The sequence below is a fragment of the Genypterus blacodes genome, unplaced genomic scaffold, assembly GCF_046128005.1.
Source record: "Genypterus blacodes isolate CSIRO-AG114 ecotype Tasmania unplaced genomic scaffold, CSIRO-AGI_Gbla_v1 ptg000137l_1, whole genome shotgun sequence".
NCBI classification, from domain to species: domain Eukaryota; kingdom Metazoa; phylum Chordata; class Actinopteri; order Ophidiiformes; family Ophidiidae; genus Genypterus; species Genypterus blacodes.
Genome location: NW_027466939.1, coordinates 398,358 through 424,806, shown reverse-complemented (window position 1 = coordinate 424,806; position 26,449 = coordinate 398,358). Strand labels below are relative to the sequence as shown.

The 26,449-nt window shown below is 43.1% G+C and overlaps 2 protein-coding genes across 5 annotated transcripts; one reads left to right on the top strand and one right to left on the bottom strand.

Annotated features, from left to right (window-relative positions):
• Positions 1 to 304: 304 nt before the first annotated feature.
• On the bottom strand, positions 305 to 4,095 carry slc25a17 (solute carrier family 25 member 17). 3 transcript variants are annotated; one of them, XM_076164621.1, is made up of 10 exons: positions 4,076 to 4,095; positions 3,244 to 3,298; positions 2,770 to 2,830; positions 2,623 to 2,689; positions 1,972 to 2,123; positions 1,772 to 1,888; positions 1,490 to 1,638; positions 1,235 to 1,330; positions 982 to 1,067; positions 305 to 668 (listed from the first exon to the last, which is right to left on the bottom strand). In XM_076164621.1, the coding sequence occupies exons 1-10, from the start codon at positions 4,078 to 4,080 to the stop codon at positions 515 to 517; spliced, it is 942 nt and encodes a 313-aa protein (XP_076020736.1). In that variant the 5' UTR covers positions 4,081 to 4,095; the 3' UTR covers positions 305 to 514. The 3 variants fall into 3 exon arrangements, with proteins under 3 accessions (XP_076020736.1, XP_076020737.1, XP_076020735.1); XM_076164622.1 differs by lacking the exon at positions 4,076 to 4,095 and adding an exon at positions 3,381 to 3,569; XM_076164620.1 differs by lacking the exon at positions 4,076 to 4,095 and having other exon boundaries at positions 3,244 to 3,569.
• A 454-nt stretch (positions 4,096 to 4,549) lies between these two features.
• On the top strand, positions 4,550 to 11,231 carry cd9r (CD9 molecule related). Of its 2 annotated transcripts, none has more exons than XM_076164563.1 (9): positions 4,550 to 4,658; positions 4,908 to 4,996; positions 7,025 to 7,130; positions 7,225 to 7,322; positions 7,698 to 7,772; positions 7,865 to 7,966; positions 8,119 to 8,214; positions 8,436 to 8,519; positions 10,184 to 11,231. In XM_076164563.1, exons 2-9 carry the CDS (start codon positions 4,931 to 4,933, stop codon positions 10,271 to 10,273), a joined length of 717 nt encoding a protein of 238 aa, XP_076020678.1. In that variant the 5' UTR covers positions 4,550 to 4,658; positions 4,908 to 4,930; the 3' UTR covers positions 10,274 to 11,231. The 2 variants fall into 2 exon arrangements, with proteins under 2 accessions (XP_076020678.1, XP_076020677.1); XM_076164562.1 differs by having other exon boundaries at positions 9,320 to 11,231.
• The last annotated feature ends 15,218 nt before the right edge of the window (positions 11,232 to 26,449 follow it).

Below are 26,449 nucleotides of genomic sequence, written 5' to 3'. Positions count from 1 at the left end.
TCCTAATCAAATCAAACTTATTTGAATCGCCCAATATCACATACAGTGTCTCAAAGGGCTTTACAGGCCCACAACAGCACACAGCTACCAAAAACATATTTGTATAAGGAAAAGGAAGAAACCCTGGGAGAGGTGATTCAAAGAGAGATTCCCTCTCTAAGTACAGCCAAGTGTGCAATAGGAACCACAGGTGGGATTTTAGGGGTTTATAATGGTCAGAAACATTTCTAAGTGATCTTGAACTCTACAAATGCACTTGATTAGAGAAGGCAAATGGAGAGGGGCAAGTGCAAATGGCATCCAACATGATCTATTGCATAAAACTATTCTCTAACTGAGTCAATAAATGATGAAAAAGAAAATGAAAAGCAAGTTCAAAACAAAGACGTCCCAGTAGGTGAACACAGTATGCTGCTTCAGACATGAGCAGTAAATCTAGGTCCATGTAAACCATCGACCAACACAACCTATCAGTGCCGTCATGTGTGTCCAGTGTTGTGAGGTTCCTCCCTGGCTAACGCTTCATGTAGTTTTTGTGGTTCAGTCCCATGACTCTGAAGGTGCTGCTGGAAATCTTCTCATAGAGGAGGAACATGAGAGCAGCGGTCAGCACCGTCTGCAGAAGTTTGGCCTCCAGGCCTTTGAACAGACCCAACATGCCGTACTTCCTACAGCAGGGACCCAGGTGTCAAAAAAAGAACACAGAGCAGAAGCTGGTTAACTGTTATACATGGAATCACACCCAACTGACCCCATTCTGGATGCATTCTAAATGTTGTCAATGACAATTTAAAAGAGGAAGGTGGTTTAAATCTCATTTGCAACATTCTGTTTCTATTTGTTTTAGAACTTATCACTTATACATAAAGGTAAAGATGAATAGTGCATATAGCTATACTTAAGCATAGAGAGAGAGAGGGAGAGAGAGAGAAAGAGAGAAAGAGAAAGAGAGAGAGAGAGAGAGAACACACTTGCACCCACCTCACTCTGTTGTGCAGCAGTGTCTTAATAGTCCTTAGACTTGTCAGCAGCCATGACTTGTCTTTCGACTCTTTATGCTGCCCAAACTGTGACAATGAAAAGGCATCAAATTAGACTTCCACATCCTTCATTCTTGTTTTTCATTTTAACAAAACAAAAATCTCAGGTCTGACAAAAAAAAGGATTTTGCGCGCGCTCGTGCGCACACACACACACACACACACACACACACACACACACACACACACACTACCCTAAGAATGGACTGTATCGTCTGCAGTGGGTATGTGACAGTGGTTGCAACTGCTTTAGCAACAGCACCGATGATGAAGACTTCCAGAGATGACAGCTTTGGGGAAAAAACAAAAGAATGTTATTGTACGTATACGCATATACTGTTATTAAGTTCTTAACCGGAGTAAAAGGACAAATTCATGACAGTTCTGGGATTCACTAAACATTGTTGTGATGGAAAAGGTTTGCAGTTATGCATGCCACTTCAAGGCACCTCTTTATGAACTCCAGTCTTCAGGTGCCGCTTCAGGCCTTCGTAGATCATAAACTGGATGGCAGGGTTTAGCACCAGAATCAGAGATGGAAGGGTCCCGTTCCACAATGCTCCCACACCCTCGTCACCAATGATCTGCACAAATGCATCTGCAAACCAGAGGAGGAAAATGAGCTGCGGTGAGACTGAGAGATATTAGCACTTACTCATAATGAACACACAGGAGCAGAAGTAAATACAGATAAACACTTGGCCTCAACCACTCAGACAATGACAATTTACCCAGAATGCCAGTGTAGCTGGTGGGCCGGATGTCTGCGTTGCGAAAATTTGAACCCTGAAGCTTCAGCCTTGTGTTGACCACCCACAGTGGAGTAGTGACCAGGACATTCACAACACCTAGACACAAGGAGGAAGATGAATATCAATTTCACTCATTGTACTGTAAGCCACTGTTATTATTTTGACAATGTCCGTATCACCTGCAGCGATGCCTACAATTAAGTCGATGCTGGGCTTTGACTGTTGCGACCTCAGCCAGCTTGCCTTCAGGCTGTGGAAGCAGTAGAAGTACACAAAGTTGGAGCAGCACAGGCTGCAGATGACAGGGAACCAGCCTCTGTAAGGAGCTCGACTGCAGGGTGTGAGGAGAAACAGAGGAACACATTTCAGATAAAGGTTTCTCAAAGCCAGAGGCCTCACTAGTCAGCGAGTGTTGGTGCTAATTCACAACAGGTCAGCTCTAGGTATAAAAGTCTATGCTGCATTCAGTCGTTTGATAGTGCTCCTGTTCCCAATTCCCTTCTCATTGATCATATCAATCTAGTGCAGTTAAGTACCCAGGTTTAAGTAATGTTTATTGTGGTTGTTCTTTTGAGAACACAGTGGACTGAAGTTCTAATAAGTTCAAACAATACTTAACAGACAGGATGTACAGGGTTTGTGTGTGGCTTAAATTTGTTCATGATGATCAAGTACACAGCAGTTTGTAAGACAACAGGTTTTGTGTTTACAACTGTCGAATAACAAAGCAAACACATCAAATCCAGGACTGAAAGCCTAGCAATCGGATCTTCATTTAACATTATTTTGGTAAATGAAGCCTTAGTTTGGTAAGTTAATGTTTCACTCACAATCCTTCCTCTCTGATGATCTCTGCCAGAATGGCTGGAGTTGATCTGGCCTTCCGTTTCTCATCCACTGAAGAGAAACAAAAGACAGATTATCACAAATTGATAAAGTAATATGACTATTGAAGTTATATCATAACCCTGACTTACCTTGAAGCCTTAGCCTGGCTGTGTCAAGAGGGAAGAATACTGTCATAGCAGTCACACTTCCCTGAAACAAGTTACAGACAGGATTAAAGTGAGAATCTTAGTTTTTCATAGAGAAATTTTTTTTTTTTGCAATACGCAATACAACACAAGATATTCAGAACCATTTCAAATCTGAATAGGTCTCAATATTTCAGACATTTCTAAGATTTTGCTCAATGTACTGGTGCAGTTATTAAGTTGAAAAGGTTGGTTCTTATGATGCGTATTTAAACGTGTTTGGTCAGATGTCTGTTTTGAAGGATTTGTAAGGTGTGCTTAATGGTTGAAGGCGTCACGTGACTGTAACTTTAACCAATATCACCAAGCTCGTAAGTTAAACAGATAAATTGTGTTTAAGGTTAAACTTTGGGGTCACCATATAAGATACACTTTCCATCTTATTCTGAAAATAATTAGGGAGAAACGTCAACTTACCACCGCTCCTGAGACAGCATGAACCAAGCTCTCATACGAGAAAACCTCTGCGAAACTGAAAGCACCAGAAGTCATTTTGAACGGAGTTATTTCTTTATTTTTCTTCCAACCTATCGTTATTTTGATAAACAAACAACCTCCATTTGTGGCTTGAATTCTTTTGTTTCTCAGTCTAAGTGTTAGCAGACTGGGCTGTTGGTGCTCAGACTGTATTCCGTAAGTCTTCTTCTACTGTTGTGTCATTTGTGATTGCGGCCAAGTTCCGACATGAGCATTACCGCCACCTATCGTCCATCTTTCTCCACACACCCACTTCCTGGCCGCCGGTCATTCACTCGCCTTCCAATTCCTTTGCCTATATTCATGCCTTATATTCCATTATTTCAACCTTAAAGGCTTATTAACTGCATTTATTGACGTGGTAAAGACTATGTAGATCCGTTTGAAAATGAGCAGACACAAACACAACCCTTTTAAAAAACGTGACCTCTAGCCAGCTAGGACCCTGAATTTATGGAAGCTGACGTTTTTAAGGGTTAAAACGATAATGGCAATGAGGGGCAGAGGAACTGGAAAGAACCGGTGTAATACTTTTTAAGATACAGACAGAAATATAGAAAAATTCTCCCGATTGATACAAAACAAACCATTCCTGGTTCAGCCAATTGAATGGATTATGCCTAAGGTGATGCCTCGCCCTTCCACTAAGATCCATAAAAAAACGGTTGAGAGCTTTATGAGGAATCCAATTCCAAAGAAACCAGCACACAGGTGAAAACACAGCCTAGTATTCAAAGTAGTAGAAGTATTTAAAAGTGCACAATAAAAACACCTCATGTGCTTGTTCTTCTCATACAGGCAGTTAAAAGTATTTCACAAGTGCTTCCTGTTGAAACAGACTTTCCCTGCTGGGTGTGTTGTGTGCGTGTGTGTGCGTGCGTGCGTGAGGTCATACTTTGTATCCTTTGTTTGCCACATTTTAGTTTCATTTTGGCAAAAACGAAATTGTAAATTGATTTCACCTCTCCCACACTTACTGTTCTACATATTTTCCTTAGATGTGTGATGTATGGGTACACAGTGACGCAATAGTAGTAATGTAGTGAGCTACAATGTAATGTTTTTGCTGTTAAATCAAACGTTTCTGCTCTTATGTTCGTACTCTTCTTAGATAACGCCTGGGCCAAGTTTCATTTCACCCTGACGCCCCGCCCCCTCAACGCCACTGCCGCAGCCCTTCACCGCTATCATTGGTGCCTTCACCTGCCAATCAAACCTGAAATCAAATGAAATCACTCATAGGAGGGAATGGGCGTGATATAAAGCACATTGGGTTTTCTGTAGAAACGTCTGTTTGAACACATTGCGATATATTCACCGAAGGAGCGGACTACAGAAGCTCATTGCAAATACAGGTAATTATTTGTCTTCACTAAATTTCATTTGGCGCATTTCTAACATGTTACCCGAAGCCAAGTCATTAGTGTCGGCTCAGAGATGGGATAGTAAACAAACGGTTTTTTTCTGTCGCTGAGTGCGTTTTATACCAGAACGCTATCGTCACAGAAAAGCTCAACGGTCGCAAAAAATGTGCGTCCAGTTCACGTATTTAAATGTTATGAATGACACAGAAGCGTCGAGGTAACTTGTTTTCCACTCTGCAGACTGTAACAAACCGCAGCTCGTCATGGCTCTGGATGGATGTGGCCTGGTTTGCAAATATGTCCTGGTCCTCTTCAACATCATCTTTGCGGTAAGTCCCGATGATGCTGCGTAAGGAACAATGTCTCATTGATTTTTTTGTCGAAGTGCGGTCAATAAATAAAAAAAAAACATTACATCTCTTCTTCTCATACATTGGTTGAATGAAGTCTGTGTGAAATACGGCTAAATACGTCATTTATGGCTTTAGGCTCTATGCTTTCACCTTTTACAATTTCGGTTTAATTTCCCCTTATTTACGAGCTCAGGTTACCGGAGTAACTGCAAAACAATCACAGAGAACAAGCAGGATATTCAAGCCTCATATTCACATGTTCATACACGTTTCACCAATCAAATACTGCGGGGGCCAAAAACTCGGTGTGCTCAAATATGATGTAAATAGTGCAAGGAAATGAAATGAGGGGAGGCAGTGGCCTGCCGAGGTGCCCCTGAGCAAGGCACCGAACCCTCAGTTGCTCCCCCCTCTGCGAAGGGTGGTAATGTAAGTCGCTTTGGATAAAAGCGTCTGCTAAATGATCGTAATGTAATAATGTAAAAATGAAAGTGCATAATGACAGTGAGTGTTACTAAGTACTACAGCACTAATGCACATATACACTTGAAAGAGAATGATTTATTTTTAAGTGCAGAAGGATGAAGGGTCAGTCTCAGTCTAGGTTCAGATAATACTGTACATTCTCGGGTTTAACCATACATCCTTTGTTCGTCATTGTGATAGTTTCACAATGTGACTTGGATGTGGGTACTCATTTATAGGCTGTACCAATTACAACAGCTCCATCTCTCTCTCTGAATAGAGGTCAAAAGACTGTATCCATTATTTCTCTGATGTGGTTGCTTCATACCTACTGCACATATAGACGACATGAACCTGACACAAGTGTAATAACTCTTTGTCACAGAGGGTATCATGTATATTTGTTTCATAACTTCATAACATATCTGGAGGAAGGGGGAGGATGTTAGTGGAGGGTTGGCAAGAAAAAGTGGATTGTCACATTTTTTCTCAATGTGAGCTCATTTTTCACTGCACCTGCAAGTCCTGCACCTCTGAAAGCAGCAGAGTCGAGTCTAGAAGTGCTCTTATGCACAGTATAACAGATTTATAATGTCGGAAACAATACAATAACATGCTATACATACATACCTTTACAAACTAGGTGTTTGTTTGAAGTATTTATAGGTCTCTCTACACAACACTGCAGCAGATCGACTCTAGAAAGCCATTTTAGTCTGGAGAGGCACCAGAGTCATGCTAGTTACTAAACCAGTTCCTGTCTCTCATCAGGCACAGTGCCACACCACACATTCCGCTCTGCCATGCAGTCTTTTTTTTGTTTTTGCTGAATATTTTTATTGATGAAAACATCTGGCATTACAATGAGCATCCAGTCCAGACATTCAATAGCTGAGATGCCCCATAGCTGCTTTGGGTGCGAGTAGAGCAGGCAAATACGGCAAGTCTGCATTGTTAGGGTTCTCAATGACCCCAGACTGGGAAACACTGTCTTATGGTAATGGTTGCCTTCTTCTTGCCATTGCTGTCCTTCCCTTTTCACCTACTTTAAATCTGTATTACATATTGTTTTCCCCTCTCTATGTATTAAAACACACTGTAAGAATGAAACGAGAAATGAAATGAAAGATGGCTCAATATAGGTTACATGAACATTAGCTGATAGTTCCCATTACAGTTAGTTACAGCTGCAGCAGCTGAGGGAATGTAAAGTAAAACCCAAACTGTTACAAATTATGAAATGAAGTCAATCCAACCAAGGATTGATCAAAGCAGAGCAGAGGAAGAAGAGCCAAGAGTGGAAGAAAGAGGAACCCAGAAACAAATGAGCCTTTATACTCACTTGAGACAGGAACACAACAGACACAAGAATAGATACATCAAAACTGGACCGCAACTAAAAAGTGGCTTAATCTTGACACATCCACTGATGTTAAAGCCACCAGGCCCACTTCTGTGTTGTGTGCAACAATCTGGATGTTCATTTTGCCTTATCGCACACATTTGTAAGGTGTAACATGTCACCATACTGTTTTGCAGGTGGTGGGACTTGCCTTCTTGGGACTCGGCATGTGGCTCAGATTCAGCAACGATACGAGAGGCATCTTTGAAATCGAGACCCTCAACTCCAGCGCATTTGTTATCGGTGAGTTTCTGGTTCAAACAATGCATGAGGATATGTGAACATGGATGTGTGTTTATTCTCTTGAAATGACAGAAGTCTCTCTTGTGTGTATCAGGTGTGACTGTGCTGATCACTCTTGGGACAGTGATGCTGATTGTGGTCGTGTTTGGAGATTATGGAGCCTGCAACGAGAACAGATGCTCTCTGCAAGTGGTGAGAGCTCATGGAGCTGCTCATTGAAGTGGGGCGGTTACTTTGCGTTTACATGCACTCAATCAAAGAAGTAATGGAGTATTTGGAGGTGTTGTGTAATTCCAGAATGAGCCATGTTGAGGAAGTGTGTACACTGGTTAAGCTGGTTACATGCCTGAGTGAACCAGGGGATCCATTTACAATCACACAACATCAATCAAATAATCCAGGTCTACTTAGTGGGAGTATAACCAAGCAGAAGCAGAGTCCTAACAGACACGGCCTGGTGGATTCTTGCTTGTTGGTGGTTGTGAAGTTGTTCCTGTGGGTTTAATGTGATTGTGACTGGTTTATTGAGTTTGCTTACTTCTTTCTTCTTCTCTTCTTTCCTCTCAGTTTATTGTCCTACTGACCTTTCTGGCTGGAGCTGAAATCGTTGTTGGCATCCTTGCATATTCCAGGAGTGAGGCGGTGAGTGACAACAATCAGTTCCAGTCACTTGTTCTGTTTAATGTTTAAAATGATGAAAATGTATTTATAATGGCATTTTGATTCTCATTAAGGTTGGGGAACAAATTGCAGAGTTCTACTCTAGCATGTATCTCCTATACATGAAAAATGAAGACCCAGCCATCGCCGTCACTCTCACATTCATCCACAACATGGTAATCTCAAATTCAGACGATTCCCCGTCTGCTTCTTTTTGTACTTAATGTCTCCAGGAATGTTGTGGCCTATGGTGGATAAAAGCTTTATCAGTCCATTTTTCATCAATCTTTAATCTCCATTTACCTCATCTTCCCACTCTGCCGTGTAGCTCCATTGCTGTGGTGTGACTGGGGTCAAGGTGTTGGAAATTGCCAAGAAGACCTGTCCCAGTGCAGATGGGATCTTGGAGCAGATCATCATGCCTGTAAGTCGCTGCCAAAATCTGGTATATTGCTGTAAACACAAGATTATATTTGTGTTACATCTGTTTATTTAGGACACTGTTCCAATTCCGAATGCCCTAAAAAATACAATGGCCAGATACGTGTTAGTGTACCAGTTTATCTGTCTTCTGTAGCTCTTTGGTTAGCTACAGGATGAAGCTGTGTCAGAGTGTCTTCAGATGTTTCCTTCCTGTCATTTCAGAATTGCCCTCGCGTCATTTCAAATGTCTTTGTAAGCAAAGCCTCTTTGGTGCTGGGCATCTTCCTTGTAACTGGAGCTCTTCTGGTAGGTAAACATGCTGCATGATGTAAATTTGAGTTAAAAGCAAGCAAGTGAGATGTTTAGAACATTTAGGCTGTAAGAAATTCACCAGCCAGCCTATTTTCTTAGTATTTTGAACCATGGAGTGTTTTCTTCCTAAAGTGAGTGAAGCTTGTCTCATCTAGTCTCACCGTGAGCTGCAATGCAAACTTAATGCAAACTACAAGATCTGAAATGCAAATTCTACTGCCTGATAGTGACGCCTTGTTTTGTTTGGAATGGCACAGTCTCTGCAATGTGTCCTTATCTATCATCTGAACTTCACTCAGACAGTACATGTGTGTTTATACTCATGTGGTCCACCTGAACAGACCCCTTAAAAAAGCCTTTTTCTCCTTCAGTGATTCTGAGATGTATGATCAGATCTAATAGGGGCTCCCACTCGGGTAACACATGCTCACACACATAGCACACACACACAGCGATGGACCCTTCCTGTACACAAATCAGGTCTCAGTTCTTAGGAACTGAGTGGACCCCTGAAGACCTTTAGCCAAAACACTGCAGCCTGGCACAGACTTGACTGATGTGGGGACAAGAGAAGGGAAAAGTAAAAGTGCAGTTATTTAGTTGATGCCATACTGTCTGAACTGTGGTCACAGTAAAGTAATGTGTGTGTGTCTTCTGCCCTTTTGTCTTGTGTATGATGTTGATCACCATGTTCACATATCACACACTCCTACCCACCCCTCCTTCTCCAATGCTATTCTTGTTTTTAAAATTCCATTTCTAATCATTCAAATCTCCTCTCTTGGTTCCTATAGATCGTAGTTTTGATCTGCAGCTCCATCCTCAGTCGTAAAATTCGCCTTTCCAACGCCTCACCTCAGTACATCTTTCTCACCTCTTCCACCACCATGTTGGTCAACCCTCAGCCACATCCTCTAAACCAAATTGTGTCTCCCGCCGACCCCTACCAAGACCCAGTTGTCTTCACTCCCCTCACGATGGCCAACATTCCTGTGGCTCACGCCTAAGGCTTCTCTTTCAGTCTTGGCTGTCTTTGCTTCATTTCAGAATAGCCTTTGTTTCTTTAATCATCCAGTTTAGTGTTGGATATGTTGTTACTCACCTTCTCCTCCATTTGCCAGAATTGTTGACAGTGTCTGGAATCAAGCTCCCACAAGCCAACCACAGAAGCTTGTGTCCTGCACTTAAATGGAGTGATTTACATTATTGAATCATAAGCTAATCAACTTCTTTTACTTGTGAATAATGTAATGAAACATTTTTATGTGCCACAGTTTGAGAACCATGAGGAACCAAAGACTGTCCAACATCATTCTGGCAAACAAAATCACCAAAAACTACACCACTTAATCTGACTTAATATCTATGGTGTCAGAGTGTTGCTTGTTTTTTTTCTCCTTGTAGTGCTTGTATGTTTCTCCCGGGACACTTTCCATCCTGTGTCTTGACAAACTTCTATTACTTCTGGATAGAACTTCTATTAGCATGACTGCATGATCTATTAGCATGGTCAGTGGGTGTATAGAAGTCTAACCTCTTTCCCATTCTGTGGCTGGTTCAATGCTGTGGTCGACAAGAGGAAGGGCCTCTGTTCACTGCACACTGCACTTCCTGCTCTTGCTTTACTTCCCCTCCTCCCCTGTGTGTCTGCTTAACAGATTACCGCTCTGGTGAGCTCCGGCATCCTCCTAAAGCAGATCAAGAAATGCCAGCAGGAGATCACAGCATACTACTCTGCTGTGTACTGAGTGCCACATCCCGCCAACCAAGACCATCGCTGCAATTTGTGCTGAACTGGGAAATTGTTTAGTAGATTTTTCTCTGTATACAAACTGCTGATGAAACTCTTTTGGGTTTTTTTGTTTTTGCTTTATTTTTTTTAGCAAGAAGTCCAAAATATCAGTTGATGTTGATTGCATTTGTTTTCTGGTGTTTCGAGGTTATGGACATCAACAAAACTCTGACCAACAGTTAGCACCCTATTACTTTGAAACACAGACCACAACTTAATTGAAGTTATTCATCTGTGGTCGTCGTTGAGATGCACAAAATTCCAGTTTGGTCCATTATGTAGCGTAAATCTGTCAGTCTTGATCACTGGAACTATGAGGAAGATAATACTTCATCCTTTAAAGTGCAAATCACAGTATATTTTCTTCTGCTTTTCAGTTTGCTGTCGCTGCTTTGTGGAAGGGTTGCATATGTTCAGAAAGAACACGTTTTGTAATATAATTTAGGCCAATATTGAGGGTAATGTTACCGTCATCACAACCAGTTTATTTTCACTTACTTGAAATTCCAAGTTTGACGTTCATGCACACATGATCCAGTTTTGTTTGTATTGATGACCATTTAAGTGTCGTTTCTTCCATTTTGAGGGACTAAGAGGGACACGTGTACAACTTTTGGTACGTTAAATACCGTAAAAGCTTCGGTTGAAGGCCTTTTATAGCTGGGACATGAGTATTGCCTTATTGTAAAAGCCTGTTCAGTACTAAAGGGAACACATTTCCATTCATTATATTTGAAAATTCTTTATATTTTTATAGACATAAAGTGTGGTTACCAAAGTGCTGAGAGCCTGTGTGTGTTTGTGTGCGTCTGCACTGTTTGGTACTGATTGTTGCCCTGCGATACTTGTTTTCTTTTTTATGTCCACTGTTATTGAAATAAATATTCCACAAAGCGTTTTATTCCCCTCCCCAACCAAGACTGGAGTCATTCTTTTCACAAACTAACAGAGGAAACCAGAGTGTGTTGGAGTAAAGGTCTTTATTTGACGGCTCACTCGACACCGTCAGGGCCTAAGGGAGAGAGCAGAGACGTGAGCCTCACAGTCCTCAGGCTGATCAATCACTTCATCTCCAATCACAGAGGCACATTGTTCTTACGTCTCTTACACACGTTAAGGAGCACCAAAGCTCTTTCTGATCGTGCTTTGTACCGTGGAACATTATTCATGATAAGTAATGGGACAGTACAGTACATTAACTCCAAGATGAGTTAGGCCTTTATAAAACCAAACCATACGTTTGACATGCTGTTTATGATGTAATGCCAATGAGATGAATGATGATTGTGGGCTTACAGCATCTTTAACCCAGGTGGAGACTTTCAAAGAGATTTAGAGCAACAGTAGTATGTATGCATGCATGTTTAAACTGCAACTCACATTACAGAAATAAACTCAGATGTTTAGATTTTTTGACAGAGACACAATGGCTTTGTGACATTCAAATGAATGTTGGAGTAATCAGATTATGCCCAAGGTTTTGTGATTTTAAATTGATTTATTCAAGCATGCCAACAGTCCATTGGTTTACAGTCAAGTTAGCCCTGTGGTAAATCAATTAAGTAGTGATTGGTGGATTTCACAAATTCCATTAGTTCCATCTGTGCACAATGCTCACTCAATATGGTCTCTCCACTATAACCTCAGTATGGAGTGAGTGTAATGGTTCTGTATTACACTTCAGGGTTTGTTTTAGGGTTTCTAGAGTGTTGGAACAGAACTTACTATGGATGCAGCCCAGGGTGCAGTCGCCATCTGCAGAAGAGGACATCTCAGGCAAACACCCAATATATATCTGCAGGGAGAGAGAACATCACAGGAGAAACATTTGGAAGAACTTACTACTGATCCAAGAGTGTGAAAGATGTCACATCAAAGATAGAGATATGAGCTTGTTTGCTCTGTGAGGAGGAGGTACCTCTGGGTCCTTCATCAAAGCGTTGGCCAGATAGGATGGACTTTCAGAGGACGAAGACAGGAAGCTGGTGATAAGAGGGGGGAGAAAGACGTAGCTGTGACTTATCACAGCTGGAGCAAGTGAACAAAAGACAGAGGTGACAAAGACAATTTGAATTTCACAATTTGCAGGAACAAGCAACAGTGTGATCAGTTCAATCAATGACATACCTGCCAGAGCGCTCCTGCAAAGAGCCGTCACCTTGTTGAAGAGCATCTTGGACTGCCAACAGGTAGGCCACCATCTGATCAACCATGAAGAATGTCTTTATTACAAACAAGCATGACCAAGAAATCATGTTAACTGTGAGGGTTGTCAAAGCAAAATAATTTAAATATCTCTAACTATAAAGGAATGAAGCACCATCCAGCTCTCTTTATGCTCTATATTGAGCAATACATTGACCCCTGTCTTACGTATTTGCTTACTTCACAGCCATCCAGGGGCACAGGGTGGAGGTGAGGGTCAGAGGTCATTGTGCAGGGCACATCACTGTCCTCATAGGGAAGAGCAGGAGGCCACACTGCAGGCTCCATCACAGAGTCAGACTCCATGAAGACAGAGGGCTGCCCCACTTTGCATGCAGAAAATGAGACACACACACACACACACACACACACGCACACACGCACACACACACACGTCATGATCTGACAGAGGGGTCTGTAGGGGTTAATCTCAAAGCAATCTGAGCACAGAAAGAGAAATTAGGACAGAGCAGAGTTGTTTACACGTTTATTGATATATAGATCCACCACCTGTCAGACAAACACAAATCAGGTAGATGCAGCCCATGCACATGTCTGTACCAAATGCTAGAGATCAAGCTGACAGAACTGACTGAGTAATGTTCTGCCCCCTTGTGGTGATTTAAAATGTCAACGCCATCAATAAGTACGCAACACTGAAGCCGCCACCACATTCTACACCTGTTGGAATTGTGAATGTGATCGTTTACCTCTCACTTCACCATCCAGCCTGCCAGAATACTCAAAGAGATCATTCAGATGTTGCAGCAGAGGATCGTACTGTAGCTGGGCCATGCTGGGATATCCCTCCTCAGCCACAGGAGCTAACCAATCCGCCCCATCATTGGAAGTGTCCGAGGGAAACTGAGTTTGTGGTTTTGTGGAGGTTTCATCAGAGGAAACGCTGCCTGCAGACGGCTGTTCTGGTGTAGGTGTGTGGTAGTAGTAAAAATAATGATGGTAAGGATGATAGTAAGGATAAGGGTAATTTTGTTGCACATATGTTGACTCTGTGGTTGGAGGGTTGGGTTGATGTCCATGGTTACCAACATCATCATTAGTTGGGGTGGGATGCTCATTATAGACCGAAGCTAGATGCTGATTGCCTAAAGCTTCTTCAGATGAAGATAGAGACTCAAGCTTTTTAGCACCCAGTATCTTTTTCTGTTCATAATACGCAAGGTAGTAGTGATAAAAGGGGTGGTAGTAGTATGGGTGAGGAGGAGGGTTACTGTCGGATGATGCTCTGTGAATAGAGGGATGCACTGATGGAGGAACTGTAGTGGGGTCTGATCTGCTTTGCTGATTGATCTGGTGGTTACACAAGCAAGGTTCATTGGGTGTGAGGGGAGATTGATCTGCAGAATCAGAATTAGAATTAGAATTCCTATTATCATCCTGCTCAGGATTTTCATCATTGCCTGCAGACAAAAGTGAATGTGGGGTCCTTTCTGAACTATGTTTGTGTGGCTCAACTGGTTTGAGTTCAACTGGTGGAGAGTCCTTTAGGCTGTCATCTGAAAGCACTGATGAATGAGGAGATGAATCAAAAGTGCCAGACCTCCAGTTTTGATGGTTGAGAGGTGAATCTGCCGCAGTGTTGTGACTGACCGGGATCCGATTTTTGGCCTCACCCCTGGAGATATGTTGGAGATGTTTGATGTAGTGATCAATGATTTGAGGATGAAATGAATGGGTGCCAGGGTGAGAAGGAGTTTCTGGCAGAGGCCCAGAGTGCTGGGCTGTGTTAAAACCGCCAACAGCTTCAGACTGGTGGACGTAGGAGGGCAACATAGGAATGTTAGGAGAATTAGAGGCGGACTGCTCTTTAGGATATATTTCATCGGCGACGACCTGAGGACCTGGATCTGGGTCTTGTAGTGGTCCAGGTAGAGGAATCTTTGGGTGATGGTAGTAGTGGTAATATGGACCACTACTACTTGGAGGTTGGTGAGACAGATCTTCAACTTGAATTGGAGGAACTGTATCCAAGGGGGGCGGAGGTGAGGCACTGTGGCTCTCAGAGACAAGTAGAGTGGGGTTTTGTTCATGATCTGGATAGATCTGCTTTGATCCGTCCATACTGTCTGTGGATGACAGAGATGAGTGGATTCTAAAACCCTGATATGACTCTTTAACAGGCATGTGGTCAGAGTTGTAGGCCTGGACATCTGGCTGGGATTCAGGGCTGGAATCAACAGGAGGGAGAGGCTGCGGATCTGATGTCGGGTCGGGGGTAAAAGTTAGGGGAGTAGTGATGTAATGAGTGCTTTGTTCATCAAAACTGCTATACTTCTGAAGGAATGTAGGGTGGGGATAGTTTGGCGGGGCCAGGAAGAAAGGTGGCGCCCATGGAAAAGGCCTCAGGTTTTGCGGAACAGACTCCGTTTGGTGTCTGTTTAGCTGATGGTCGTCCAGAGGCTGTTGAGTTTGTGCAAATTCTTCAGAGGAGGAGACAGGACAGGCAAGAGTGAAGACACTTTCTCCTACTCGGAGAGAGAGTGTGTATTTTGCATCCTGGAAAAGACCAGAGTTTACTTAATGAGGTCACCACTTTGAATCAAAACTTAACGGTTAGAAGTTCAAATTAAGACAATTAAACATTTACTTTAGAGCTGCCACCTGTCGTAAACTGAACAACAACAAGGCATTATAGTCCTTGTGGCCGACACATCTAATGCATCAAGAGCTGTTGAATATAGGCCTGGTGGTGACAAGTCAATGGAGCTTTTGGTCCACAGCAAAGCATAGATAATAGCAGCAAGAAATGTCAATACTACATGAAATAAGTAGTAGAGCCATTACTATTGATCAACAAACCTTTTAACCCCCCACAGATTCAGTATATGTTTGCCTTTGGAACGTCAAACCCGATTTGCATTCACAAATTAAAAATACAAATTCAATAGTTTACAGCAGCGTGTAGGGATTTCTGTCTAATCAATAGTAATTTGACGTAACTGTACCTTAACAGTGATGCCACATGTGATAAATGGGAGAGTCATCAAGAGGTCTGCATCTGGTTTGTGCAAATTGTAGCCACACTGCTCAGCCAGCGATAGCAGAGGGGTCCACTGTCCTCTCACTGCAGAGAACAGAAAGGGAACACGTTGATGTGAGTTGTTTCAATTCAAAAGCAACATATGCAAACAAGGACTTAGATAGAGTGTTCACCTTTGACCTTCAGCTCTTCTGCTGCAGACTGTGCCTGCAGTGTGACTCTCATGCCATCTGGGCAGCAGAGGGCAGACAGGTCACTGGCATGAGGATGAAGAGGAGACACTGGGCAGGTCATCTTCACCGCAGTCCCCCTCCACAGCAGAGGCAGCACATAGTGGCCATCCTGAAAAACATTATGCTATTATTGCTGTTGGCTGAAATACTTTTCTTGAGACAAACTATTATTTATAGCCGCTTCTAAGTCAAGTGACATTGCTATTGAGAGGTTGATCCCAGGGGTCTGTACTATTAAGGAAGCCGAACAGGCCGCTGCCTTGTTTGCGTGAACTGGCTTGACAAAATCTAAATACCACAATCAGGGTTAATCCGTATCACAACGCTGCTAATCAACAGACTTTGTTAATGCTGACTCTGTTAATGCGAGGGGACGTGTCTGCAAAGACGCGCCTATAGGAAGATGATGGAACAGTCACATGCAGATACGCGTTTCACATCGTAGGAGCAAAGGATTATATTGGAGACAAATGAAGAATATAAAGCCATAGTGACCACAAAGAGCAACACCACTGCTGTAAATGTCGAGAGGATTGTGCCAACAGGGCGCGAGCAGAAGTGAGTCAGCGTCCTGACATGGTAAAATCAGACTTGAGCTTCGACATGGCTGACTAACGCCTTAATCATCTCCGTAGTGCAGGCCCCTGGTGTAAACAACCATTTTAAAAACAAACACAAACGTGACTGAAGTTTGAACCATGCATGGAAGTCATTAAGAAGTCCAGATGAAATGTGAGGATACAGCAGTGTGCAGATGTGCGTGACTCATATGTACACTTGGTCATAATGGGACATTGAGTTTAGGGCTACAACCAGATGAACTGCACAGGAAGAGTAGATTGAGCTTTGAAATTAGACGAACATCAACATTATTATTAACAAACAGAGTTGACATAACAGAATGTTTTATCAGATCTTTCACAAGAACTAAAATCCAGCTCTGAGAATTGAGTTAAACAGGACTGAAGCAGGGGTCCCCTCACTACATACTGTATATAAATACATTAAGATGATCTCTATACTGACATGTGATTACAGACAGGTGTTGAACTACAATCAGTGCATCTACATCTTTGATTAGACTAAACAGATATAGAATAACACAATATAGAATAGAATATATATGATTAGAATAATATATAGAACTTGAATGTACCTCCTGTGTAACATGGCAGGCGTGGTATGAAGCTGTAAGGGTCAGGTCTCTCCATGTGGTGTCAAAGGAGTAGCCACATTCAGGTGGCAGTCGGGACAAGGGCAGGGACGACTCGTTGACTGAGTGAAGACAACACGTTAGGAAACAACATGGCAAGGCAGGTGCTCATCTAAGCTCAGGAACGGGGCATCAGCTCTGACTATACCATTGATATTCTTCTATATTCCTGCTCAGAAGAACTCTTACTGCAAGATCCACAACTAGAGCTGTAACTGCACCTCGGTTTAGTGACAGCTGTGCGGCTCGTCTCCTCCTGACAGTGAGGGTCATGGCGTGGTCTCCACACTCCACCATTGGCTGGAGCCTCTGCCAGCTCCCCTCAGGGCTGCCAGATCGCTGATGTCCGTGGCCTCTGTGTCCCTGGGCTAGGAAGCACAAACAAACAAAGGTTCTCAGAGAAGACAGTTTATGTGATTTCATGGCATTGGAGAATGTGGGAACCACCAAGGAGTTCACTCAACACTGCATGGAATATGAGTTTAGACTCTGAAGTGAGACAATAGTATCCTTACTCAGACCCCCCATGTGATGACAAAACAATTTAGCTTGGTATTCTAGCTAATTGCCAATGAGGATCTGGACTCTTGCCATCCAGTTCATGAACTCCATAGTACACCGTAGGTGATACAACTATGGATCCCCTCTTTCCTCTAAACATAAACACACCACACAAACACTTAATTTAGCAAAGCTCCACCAGTTTCTACTGTATGTTTAACAACAAATGACACCCTAAGCTTACCTGAAGCAGCAGAATCTGACTGGCGGTCCATATTAAGGTTTGTTTCAAGGCGACCGATTATGAAAAACTTTCCATTCCTCAGATTTTTAATTTCTCCTGTGTTGCATTCTTCATGTCGGTAATGACGTGTACGTCCTCCCTCGGTCTGCTGATCTTGGTGTTGGCTTTTTGAGGGTTTGTCACTTGAAGTCGTCATTGTGGGTCTGGGGTCGGATCTTTCTCCAGATGTTCCGGCCCGGGTCACCTCCCTGGGTTCCCGTTGGCGGTAGAGGACGCGCGGCCGCTCTCTGCGATCTCGGACGAGGGGCTCCGGCCTCAAATCAACCAGACCCTTGATCCTCCTATCATTGTGGAGGAAACCAGACACAGACAGAGAGTTTGCAGACTGTAACGTGATGGTTGTGACGGTGAAAATGACGAGGACACCGCAGCTGTAGCCTTTCTGCTTTAAATGCATCGCTAATACGACTCTGTGTTCGTGCACCGAAACACTGGGACGGAGAAACGCACGGCACGAACTTTCTAGACTTCCTGTGCGCGCACCTGTTCACTAATTGGAACATTAATTGGCCCGTGCTGCCGCTCGTGCATAGAAAACGACTAAACAATTCACTCAATTATGACTTAACAGACAGACACACAACTCGCGGACGTCATGTTTAGGTTCATGCAGGGAATTATGCACCGTGCAACTTTGATTTGACACACATCCTAAATGAAGGTCTCATTTCTCCCCACTAGAGGGCAGCACAGCAACAGAATATTGTTGTCATGACGTAGGACTACGCCCGAGTGAACGTTTGGAGTTTAACGCAATGCAAGTCGTCTGAAAGCCATTAGATGATTCGGTTATTAATATCTCCTGTATTTACATCGAGTCGTAGAATTCAAAATAGAGAGAAACAAATCAGTGAAATGTATATTATGGAAAATACACACAGTTGTTGTAGCACTTACAACAAATATATTTACCACTTACAATTAACATTAAAAGTGTGTTATTTATTTCACAAATGATCACAGGAGACATTCTGGCAGGGCTGTTATTTTCATCTTCACCCTATTAAATGAAAGTGTATCTACAGTGTAGCTTCTCAACCTGAGTAAGCAGATTAGAAAATCCATACGACCTCATTTCATTTCATTGACATTCCTTTACATCGTGTATTTACAGTTTTAAATGTATCTCCCTGTAAAATATGGGGTCGGCTTTTAGCGTTCTGGCCAAGTTGTGTGTCATTTGGCAAGAACATAAAATGTAGTTGGACATATATAGAGAATGATTTTGTCATTCTTTGAGTTTTATTTTGTTTGTTTGTTTCTCTTACAGTTCCATGTGGTAAACTAGTGTGACAAACAGCCAACAGAGCCAAATCTCTGTTAGATCACTGCCAACTCCACCATCTGATAATCTGTGGTTATGCCAAACTCTGATCAGACTGGTAATTCTCACTGTTTCACATTTTTAATGACTATGTGTCTGTGTTTACTTTTGTTGAAGTGTATAAGAGAGAGCGTGGATCATTCAGATACTCAACATAAACATCATATTCATACTCTATTCAACATAAATTCCTCATTAGAAAGGCCTAAAACTGTGTGTGTGTGTGTGTGTGTGTGTGTGTGTGTGTGTGTGTGTGTGTGTGTGTATGAAGGCATGTAGTATTGTGTTAGTGTATATATGTGTGTGTGTGGAGATCAGTTGATGATGGGCGCGGTGGGATGACTCATATTTGAAGTTGCCTAGCTACAGCCAGGAGTTGTTTTCTTTTGAGCAGTGAGTGAGTCAAAGCGAGAGTGCAGTGTGCATGCCTGGGTTTCATTGAGAGAGCGAGGCTTTGTGGGGGGGGCATAAACACGGAGGTGGCAACGAGCAGGAAATAGGAGGAACAGAAAGATTCCCAAAGAGGAGAAGCGATCACGTGGAGAGAAACCCGAGTTAAATGTAGTAATGTCAGGGAAAAGAGTGAAGGCTACAAGAGTGAGATGGCGCAGGAAGTGGATCAAGAATGAAAACCCCTGGCCAGTAACCATGGAAACAAGTCGCCTTGACTAAATAAGAGGAATTCTCTTTTTTTTAGTCATTGAAAGTAAATCGTGGCGAAGGCACCACAACAACTGACACACACATTTTTGGGGAAGCTGTAATGGAAGCTGTCCTTAAAAGTATAGCGGCTCACGTCTATTGTTCAGCACTCGCACCATTCCTGGCTTCACTAGAAAGACAACTGGAGCTGCTTTTCCTGCTTCGTTCAAGCCAAAGGCAGACAGCCAATCTCTCCTCTCAACCTATGAGAAGGGACTATTTCTCCACTACTGTATACATAGAATACTCTTCTCTTCTCTTCTCTTCTCTTCTCTTCTCTTCTCTTCTCTTCTCTTCTCTTCTCTTCTCTTCTCTTCTCTTCTCTTCTCTTCTCTTCTCTTCTCTCTCCTTAGTAAGCATATGTCTGAGTAACTGGATGATGTTTGGGATCATAACTAATCCCTGTCTACCCAACAGTCAGGCTGTCCATGTCTCCAGACCTGAACACTTCCAAGCAATGCTGTGCCGTTTCATGCTGATAGAGTGAGGCTGCCTTCAAATGGGTGGTGGCTACTGTGGCTGCACACAAAGTGGTTTCAGATTTTCCATGAGAGGAATGGGTCATTATGGAGCAATAGGCCACGGTGAGGATAGATACTAGAGTTTGAATGGAATATGAATTGAGACAAAATGAATCATCTCTTTCCTGAGAGAGAGAGAGAGAGAGAGAGAGAGAGAGAGAGAGAGAGAGAGAGAGAGAGAGAGAGCGCGAGCTGGATGGAACTGTGTGTGTTTATGCATGTGTAGCTACTTCCTCAGAGCCTTTGGCGATGTGTCACCTCAAAGCAGCTGATTATATATGTAACATGTACAATATGTATGTATGTATAACATACATGTGTGTGGCCAAGAGTCAGTCCTTTTGGAGATGAATGAGGTTGGGTACTTTTGCACGTGTGTAGGTATACATGTGAGTGTGAATACGTGTGTGTGTGTGTGTGTGTGTGTAGTTTATCATCTGTCTTCAAAACCAGCTCAGCCACACTGAGAGCGGGGTTGAGGGAAATTGTCTTTTGGAGTTAGTCAACAGCCTGGGGTGAGGTGAGAGTTTCAACACAAAGCTGCCTGACGCTGGCCTTGGTGTTCGTTCTGCCTCATTCAAAAGTTGAATTACATCCAACGTCCCTGGTATTACTTTGCAAATCCTATAAATGTATGCTTAGGGTGTTTTGATAAAAGGCATTTAGAAATGCCAGGGCAGGGACTGACATTGTGTAAGACAGAGAAAGAATGAGAAAAGTGAGACAGACAGACAGAAAGCTTTACTCTTGTGTAAAGCAGCGGTGTCTTGGCTGCGGTCTGTCTCACTCCGCTGGCATGTAGGCAGCGCTCTGCTGGCTTTGTCTCACACAGGCTTGTGGAAATACTCTGTCACTGAGGCCCGTCAAAAACACCTTAATGACGGGCTTTAACATTACTCAACCAAACGTAGTGAAGTCATCTGTGCAGCTATCAGCTTTGTTTGTCCCTTTTAAAGTTTATAATGAAGCTCTCATTCAGGGAGCATTGAAATGTGTAAAAGAGAACTGTACAGGCAGACAGTGCCTAGAGTGCAACATACAGAGCAACAGATCCAAGACAGAAGATGCCACAAATATTTCTGGGTAAAGGTCATCCATCATAGAGACGCGCTTGTAATTGCTAAATTACAAGAATTGCCTTTGTTTGTCTGTGTCATCCAACTGTGTCGTAAATCCACTGTGGAAGAAGAACTCACATCCTTTACATTACTAAGAAATACTCCATTGCACTTCGAAATTCTATGTCAAATTCTTGGTTTAATTACAAATGTAGGCCTCATCAAGTACCACGAGTGAAAGCACGCATTGAGAATCACACACTCTGTACACTATCTTCCACATGTAGTGCAAACATTTGATCTTTGACGTTTGTCTGCTTACAGCATCAGAAACCTTATGCCTTCATTTGTGGAGAGTTTGGACGGAATCAATGAGAAACTGTTGTTTTCCAATATTGGAGAATTGTTTTTGCGTCACTCTTTTTCCTGAGCTCTTGATAATGAGACACAAGTTCAAACAAGGCTTTAACCTAACAGCAGCAGGATTTAATTTGAATATTTAATGAGTTTTTTGTCATGATGCATTTAAAGTCATCTGCAGTTTAGAAACTATAGCTGTTAGATCAATGTAGTAGATAGAAGGTACAGTATTGTCCTACAAAATGTTGAAGTCAAAGTCAAGAAACCAATGGTACTACTTAAGTAACTGGACTTAGTAAAGTACTTGAGTTCTCCACTCATTTTAAATGGCACAATAAATATTTACTGATCCCAGAATTTTGAGAAAACTCTACAGTGTAACTAATAGAACCGCCTCGAACCAGCCAAAGCTTTTTTAAATAATCATCATTAGTTCTTGTGCAGACGGCATGTTAAACAATATCCCAACTGTTCCAAGGACTCTTTTATCACTCTGGTTTTTCCAGTACCGATCAGCAAAGGGAGCGCGACAAAGGGCTGATTGTTGAGCAAGACACCGATTGGTCTTCCTCAGTCCTAACACAGGCATGTGATTCGTCAACTTGTGTTTGGACTTTTGAAAAGACAAACGTGTTTTGGGTGATCCTGAAGCCCCGCCCCTCTGAAGCAGCAGTGTGTACAAACACCCACAAAGTTTTCAAAGTTTTCATAAAAGACCCTTGGCACTTCCTCTCCCAAATCTACACCAAGCATCCAAGAAAACCACCATCAAATCTTGCAAAAGTACTTTGTGTGTACTGTTGTTGTGCTGCAGTCTGGGAGGTTGTGCTTTGAGGAATAGGCTGCAGGGAGTGCTGCACGGCACAGCAAACGCCTCGGTTTACCTCAGCCACAAGGTGTGGTGGCCCCACCCAGTGCAGAATCAGGTCGGACTGCATTCTCACCTCTGCCTCTGTGTCTCGCTGTCTCTGTCCATGAGCTTTTCTCGACACTTTTCGTGTCCACAGCCCAGCTTCTGATTGTGTACAATCTGTGGGAGCTGCAGTGGTGTTGCAATTGTATTCTCACGTGTAGTGGTGCATCATCACACCTGAAGGGAGTCTGTCACCTGTGTGTAGCAGTCTGAGGGGAGGGTGCCGTTCTTTTGGCTTCATTTCCTGCTGCTGCAGAGCATCGCCAATTTTTCCAAACCATCGGTTCAATATCAGGTTCATTCATTGACATGTGGGTGGAATATTCAAGGTGTGGTGCTGGATAATCTCAATGATGTGAGGTTCCTTAAAGGTGCAATGAGCAATTCACATGTAAACAATAGTCAACCCACCTCCTTAGTTCAGAACACTGGAATTCAACCAGCTAGCTCAAACTCATTCTGACTAACAGGTCTTTTAGTCAACAACCAGTAGATAAGAAATCTAATTCAGTAATATTGTGTCACGCTGCTAAGCTCAGCTGACTCTATAGTAGTTATATATCACACCCAATGTCTCAAAGGGCTTTACTGTATCAACAGCTCCTGGCCTGACCCAAGATCTCCAAGAAGACAAGAAAAAAGCCCTCCCTGTTCTCTTTGCCTGTGTTGTACTCAAATCTCATATATACACGATGATTCATATAAAGGCGTCAGCCAAGCAACTAAATGTAAATGTAATGTAAATGTAACATCTAGCGACATGGTGGGAGGAGCCTGTACGGTTTAGGTGTCATGTGTACAGTTTGAAAAAGGTCACAAAGCCTAACAACTTACCCAGGAAATAAAGGATTGCGCTCATGATGGGTTTGTTGGCTCTGTTGCAGCTTTGGAATCCTCACCAGCACTTTCCCTGACCTGTGACCCCAGACGGCAGGGTCCACATTGGATTCAGTCCGAGTGGGTTGTGCCGGGTCCTGGTCTCTGGCCTGCTTTGGTCTATTTAGCCCAAAGTCCCTGTGTTCCTGTCCCTGTGCCCCTCTCAGGTGGTGTCAGATGGACCTGATGAGGTGTGAGACAGAGCAGAGAGACAGACACCATGCAGTGCTGTGGTATTTGAGTATCAGGATTAAGAATTAAACGTTTGAAATTTCTGTTTATATTTCAGAGGTCATTAAATACAGTCAAGGCTTGATAATTGGGTTAGTCCGATGTTTCATATACCTCACTGTGCACTTTATTAGCGTTGTCATGGAGATGGGTGTCAATGGTGTGCACAAGGCTCAAAAATCTGACATGTTACCATGGCAGAGGTATTTCAACACTCTGCCGCTGAATGACTAACATTCAAGTTGCTGTGCTTACGTATAAAAAGCTACATTTCCATGACAACCAAATTAAAATACCACCGTATCCTTCTTCTTTCACCAAAGCAGAAGTGCCTTGCTTCATGGTCAGTGTGAGATGGTGGTGTGGGTATGAGTGCGCGCGCATTTGTGTGTGTGTGTGTGTGTGTGTGTGTGCGTGTGTGTGTGTGTGTGTGTGTGTTTGTAATGACCTCACCGCTATGTGGCCGTACAGGTTGCCTCTCTCTAAGCTGCACAGGCCTCAGGTGGTCACTCTGGTAGCCGAGGTGTCTCTGTCTCTGTTATTATGCCGCTGGCTCATAGTGAGGCTGAGCAGGACGACACCACGCTGACCAGGTGCAGCAGCTTGACTCACACACATGCTGGCACATCAGCATTTTTGTTTACACGCAGCAAACATGTGACGTCCCTCCATCCATCCTTCTGCCTGTCTCTCTGCGTATCTGTCTGTCTGTCATTGTTTCAATTTAATCTCCGCAGCTCCAGAATGCGACTTTACTTGTGGTCTTGCTCTCAGCTTTTGTGAGCCTATAAACACACAGCAGCAGACACAGAACACATTTAAATTCTTGAGGTCTTTACTTAACAACAAATTAGTCATTTCTGCTAAAAATACTTCATGACAAAATTGTATAACCACATCTTAGCCTCGTCATATAACTGCAGCTTACAAGTGTGTAATTGGGGTTAAACAAGTTAGAAATATAGTCAAGTTTCAAGTTTATTTGTATCGTCCGATATCACACACAAAGCTCTCTATCAAGACAAGCAGAAAGGAAAAGGGCCTGGGAGAGGCTATTCAAAGAGAGACGGCCAGGTGTGCAATAGGAACCCAAGGTGGGAGAGAACAAACGACAGAAAGAGACCGAACAATACAGCAGAAGATTAAGATGAAGTCTCCCGGGCCTTGTGGCAGCATGGGATCCTGGGAGCCCTGAGGGCCGACACACCCGAGAACCATCTGAGGTAAAGGAACCTGCTGACACCCGGGTTTGTAACTTTGTGAATGAAGAAAGAAAGAAAGAAAGAAAGAAAGAAAGAAAGAAAGAAAGAAAGAAATTGAGTGTTTTATATGTAATATTTATGTAATTATATTGTGTTTTATGTTATAATATTGTGTTTTACATATTTTTATGTTTTTACTTGTATAACCCCAGTTACTCGGTTTTAAGCTGCAGTGTTATGATGCAGCTTAGATGTGGATTTACAACTTGGACAGAAAGTATTTTTAGCAAAGATGACTCATTTGCTAATTCCGCTCCTGTGAGCTCAAAGTTACCCGGTTACAAACTTTAGAAAGATAATATGTATAAATATATACTTGGTGGTCCATGTTTAAAAATGAACCTAATAAAGCATTGGTGTGCTTTTTCTAGGCTTGTTTGGCCTTGGCGGTGGAATGAGCTCCAATAACTTATTCTTCGCTATCCTTCCTTCCTTCCTTCCTTCCTTCCTTCCTTCCTTACTTCCTACCGACCTCTTCATCCCTTCCGTCCCCCCTTATGGACAGCTCTTACTATCTATCCTAGTACTCTGAGTACTAACATACAGTATTTGACAGTAGCAGTAGAACATTTTAAGAAGCCTCCCGTTCCTCACACAAACCCTTGGCCCAAACTGCACATGATGAGCCTCTCAGATGAATTGAGCGTAAACTCTGGGCTCTGTTATGAGATGTCAGACTCGGACCGGCCTCACCGTCTTCGTGCGATCATGAAGATCACATCTATCATCGGCAGGAATAAAACGATGGCGGTGTGTAATAATGAACAAACTGAAGTCGGTGTGAACCGTCTCCTGCACCCCTCCCTTCAACGTCACTCTCTCCCTCTCTCCACCTTCTTCCGTACATTCTCTCACCCTCCCTCGTCCTTCCCTCCTTTCTCGCTCAAGCTATGACTTGTACCCGTTTACCCCCCACCTCTTCCTCCCTTGCAACCAACAACATTCCTTCATCGTGAAACTCCTTCCTCGGCGACAGAGTGGGAAAAGAGAGGGAGGGTGGGGATCTGCATGAAACCCAACACCGTGTGTGTGTGTGTGTGTGCGGCGGGTGTGCGTTTTACTGTGCGGTTCTATATATACAACAGCAACAATGTGATTATGATTAGGCCCGGGTGCAGTCTGTCTCCATGGCAGCCTTCACGGACTCACTGCCCACGTCCAGTGTTGTGTTGTGGGAGTTCCCCCCTAAAACACAGAGTGAGTCACCAGGCGTATGTAAAAATCACATCCATCAGCTGAGTGACGAAGACATGAGACACCAAAACACTGTGGAAAATCTATCTGCCAGCTCAAAAAAGTTGTTGGAATAGTGGCCAGAGTCTGTGTGTATGTGCATGTGCGTGCGTGCGTGCGTGCGTGGAGTGGAAGGAGAGAGTAGAGCGAGAGAGAGAGAGAGAGAGAGAGAGAGAGAGAGAGAGAGAGAGAGAG